General features: G+C 50.3%; 1 protein-coding gene across 1 annotated transcript; it reads left to right on the top strand.

Moving 5' to 3' along the window:
- The first annotated feature begins 1,295 nt into the window (after positions 1-1,295).
- On the top strand, positions 1,296-2,210 carry LOC144175557 (arylamine N-acetyltransferase-like). The gene has a single exon (XM_077704625.1). It carries the CDS (start codon positions 1,296-1,298, stop codon positions 2,208-2,210), a length of 915 nt encoding a protein of 304 aa, XP_077560751.1.
- The last annotated feature ends 1,846 nt before the right edge of the window (positions 2,211-4,056 follow it).

Consider the following 4,056-nt stretch of genomic DNA (forward strand, 5'->3'; position numbering starts at 1 on the left):
GTGTTACGCATACGGGCGCGCAGAAAGATTTGGTTAGATTAAAGGCGTGCGAGTTTTTCGTACCCCTTGAAATGCATCCAAGTCTGCCGTCAGCCAACGCGCATCTTCATCACGACAGGCCCGTGTGCGCTACAGTCTGGCCCGCATGAGAAGGGAGTGCAAGCCGTCAGCAGCAGTAGAAGCACCCTCCCAAATTTTGTAGAGGAAGCTACACTACGCTACGTCAGGCAGTATTCCCGGGGTGACCAGTTTTGCCCTTGAGCGCTAGAGGTCAAAAAACACCCCCTTCCGCAAGCGCCCGGCTCAAAGCAGCAGCCCGATAACGGGGAGAGATAGGCAACGGGGGAAAGATAGGCGAGGAGGAAAAAGAGACGTGCCGGGGACCCGTGCGCGCGATGTAGCGAAGGAAGGCGAGGAGGCCGCCGCCGCAGCGATAAGCGCGCGCCACGGAGGAAGGCCACGAGGCCACGTGCGGCGCAGAACCGTGTGCGATAGAGGAATACATTCCTCCTGTGGTCCTTCGAACAGCGGCGAGACTTAAACAACGCCGTGAGGCGAAAAACATGAAAAACGCTACTGTTGCGTACAGCTTCGCTACTTTCAAGTCTTCCGCAATAGTCCGAGCTTCCTTCATTTATTTTAAAATATCACGGGAGCGACAACCGATCGGCATGCCAGCGCCTTATCACGGTGCGCAGCACCGAAATAGGCAAGCGTACGCGCAGGCGGCCTCTTTCCTGTGCAAGCATCGCCTCCAAGACTGTTTCCTTGAGAGCGATGTACCCCCAACCTGGCTTCTGCGCGACTTTACTTATGAGGAACCAGGGCTATTTGAAGCACATGCGCATCTCCAATGCGCACTCGATTTTTCTTCCGTATCATTTACCCGGCGAGTGCGTCAGGCGCGTTTACGCTCCTTCGCTACCTTTGGTGGCTAGCGAAGCGGCTTTCGCGGATAAGGAAAGCAGGGGGTGTGCTGCTCTAAGGAGAACAGCCTATCAGAACACTCATGCAGCAGCCAGTTCTATGCGCGTGCCCCTGCGCTCACCTACTTCACCGCTGGACACCGTGATAAGGCACTGGCATGCCGATCGGTCGCCGCTCCCGTGATATTATTAAAAATTTGGAAGGGTGTACGACTTCCTTACGACTGCTTTTAGAAAAAGAAACACGCTTGCGGCTCCGCAAAAACAACGCGCTTTCGTGGCCCATTTTGCTTTGCCTCGACAAATGCATCCCCACTTTGTTCCCGTGCATCCGTCATTAATTCAACGAGGTCTCCAGCAAGTCGCACCATGAAGCTCGCCGGACGTCCCAAAAGCACGAACAGGGACTTCCCCGACCAGCACAAGTCACCGGCCTCGCCACCGTTTGAGCCGCTGACTCCTCGCCAAACGCAAGCATATATCAACTACTTGCGGATGCCCTACGAGCCATACGGACCAGACCTGTTCACGCTGAACGCGCTTATCACCGCACACGTCGAAAGAGTCCCATTCGAGAACCTCGACCAACTACTGGTTCGTGACGTCGACCTGGACGCTGACGTCGTGTTTTCCAAGGTAGTGGAGCACGGCCGAGGTGGGTTCTGTTTCGAGCTCAACTCTCTCTTTGGTCGTCTGCTATTAGCTCTAGGCTACCGCCTGCAACTGCGACTAGCACGTGTGCGAACTGGCGGTCCAGCCACGACACCACCGCTGGCAACCATGGACCAGCACCTCGTCCTGCTAGTGCTTCTTCAAGAAGGCACCTTCCTCGTAGACGTTGCGTTCCTGGTACAAGTCCCACACGCCGTCTCTACAGCCAGCAGCACCGTCGATGCCGACTTCGCGCAACTGCGACCCCTAGGCGACAGCGGCGTCCTCGAGCTATCCGTCCCCAATTCCCGCGTAGGACGCTTCGTACTCTACCACGTGGAACCGCGTCCGATAGCATGGATTGACTGCGCACCGATCTGCTGGTATCTCACCACGCACCCGGAGAGCGAGCTTTGCACCAAGCTGATGGTCGCACGCTCGGAAGGGGACGCCTGGATGACACTGAACAACGGCCGTTTCACGATTAGGAGGAATGGCAAGGTGGTGCGCGCGTATAACTTCCACGACGCGGACCTTCTTCTGGACATGCTTCAAGATGAGTTTGCCATTCACCTGTGCCCAAGGGCTGATATGTTACAAGTTTGGCGACGTCTGCAAGCACTTGTGGGCTGAATTCGACAGTAGAAGATAAACGCATGCACACAAGACAAACAAACTTCGGCGCTTCCAAGATTGAGACATGGCATGTACTAAGCTTGATTCAAAGGACTTTTTTAATTAACAACGCACTTTGTTAGTTCTATACTTTTTATAAGGATCTCTATAGTTCCTATTGTTTTACGCATATTTCAAAGTACCCTAGCCAGGATTCGGGTTCATACAGGTGTTTTCGACCAGAAGCTACGTGCCGCTGATATATTTGGAGTACGGTCTTGATGCCTGTACGCTCACTTATTGCGGCCTTTTATTTTTAGCGATTTTCTCTCGTTATAACCAAAGGGACATTAGCTGCGACACACGGTGCAAGACGAAACAGCCACAGGTCACGCTAGGCGCTAATGCACGGAAATTTCATTCAGCCTTCGAGAAGCACCCTTCTCATGCGCGCGTATTTTTATGGCGGTGCAATAAAAGGCATGGTTTTTACGCTTTTGTCTGCTTTTGTATGGTTGCTGACTGTTATCGTCTGAGCAGTTGTTCGATCGAAGTGCGCGTCCCTCACGATGTTCTTACTGCCGTTCAATCTTTCCTTCGCGCCTTTTTTTTTCTTCACCGTCATAAAGTATTCAGATGTGAGAAATGTGTTCAACCGGTTACGAAGACTAACTTAGACTTAAAGACTATCGAGAGCCGCATGCAAATCATTACGGTAGTGTCAGTGTTAGGGTTAAAGGATGGAAAACTCCCATCGGTGGTGACGCTGCTGTCGCTTTTGTGGTGTACACACCTCCGCTCTTTTTAGCGCTCAATGAATGAAGACCACGACCGACTTCATAGATAGCGACCTGCAATGGAAACTAGCACGCCAAAAAATTTCTGCGTAGAAGCGGCGCATTTACGCATGTGGTGCCTAAATTAATCCTCAATCTTCAGCGCAACAAGCGTCAGCGCACCCTCCATCACCCTCACGGGGAAGGAAACGGTATTTATTGATGGCTAGATAACATTTTTCGCATGGTACAGCTTTTAATGTGTGGGAGAATGCGCCTTCGGATTTGCTCGGCAATGGCGATAACTCCGTTTCTGTTATTGTAGTTTCCAGTTTATTCCTATTTATTGTATTTTTGAAAAAAAAGTTTTGTAAAGCTTTGTAGAGTCTGAAATGTCACCTGTTCTTTCCCATTTGTTGCTTGTAAAGCGATCATATATTTGTTTTTTTTTTCCGAGCGTTTATTTTTATTTCTTCGTCAGTGTTGTGACCCTGTGCTCTTCTGGCGGTCTGTACCTTTCGTGCTGTAGAAGTGACAACTGGGGTAGTTGGTATATTTGGGACATCTTGATGGTAACGCACTTAAACACGGACAGTTTTAAGTACTTTTCTGGAGATTTTGTCCGTTTACCTGAACTCTACGTTTGTGTACTGAAAAGGAAGATTGTTCCTTCAACTCTCCGGTGCGTGTACTGGGTCGAGAGTTGCACCTGCACTGAGCACAATTTTCCTAGGAAGAGCAGACAAATGCACCCAAAGTAACGCCAGCAGCCTAGTCACAAACGTGTACAGATTTGTGGATGAGTTTCTTGTTTTCGTTCAACCCCGTGGTATGGATAAAACCAATAAACTGTTGTGGATACTAGTATATTGTTCAGGACACCCGAAAGTGATCAAGAACGGCATTACTGTTCTTGTTTGCGGTCGGCACTCTTTAAGTCCTGTTTTGAAACGATTCGCACTGGTTTTTCTAATCAGCTACAAAGGTTAAAAGACGCCAGTTTTCCAAGTGACGTTATTCGTCTGATGATACAGAAGCTGCTAAAACGGGCAAAGATGGGCACATGCGCAATGCATGACGATAGAGCA

The sequence above is a fragment of the Haemaphysalis longicornis genome, unplaced genomic scaffold (assembly GCF_048455015.1).
Source record: "Haemaphysalis longicornis isolate Haplotype H1 unplaced genomic scaffold, Haemaphysalis longicornis Haplotype H1 scaffold_3, whole genome shotgun sequence".
Classification (NCBI taxonomy): domain Eukaryota; kingdom Metazoa; phylum Arthropoda; class Arachnida; order Ixodida; family Ixodidae; genus Haemaphysalis; species Haemaphysalis longicornis.

Excerpts from the sequence above, each read along its gene's own strand:
- LOC144175557 (XM_077704625.1), top strand. The coding sequence starts at position 1,296 with ATGAAGCTCGCCGGACGTCCCAAAAGCACGAACAGGGACTTCCCCGAC.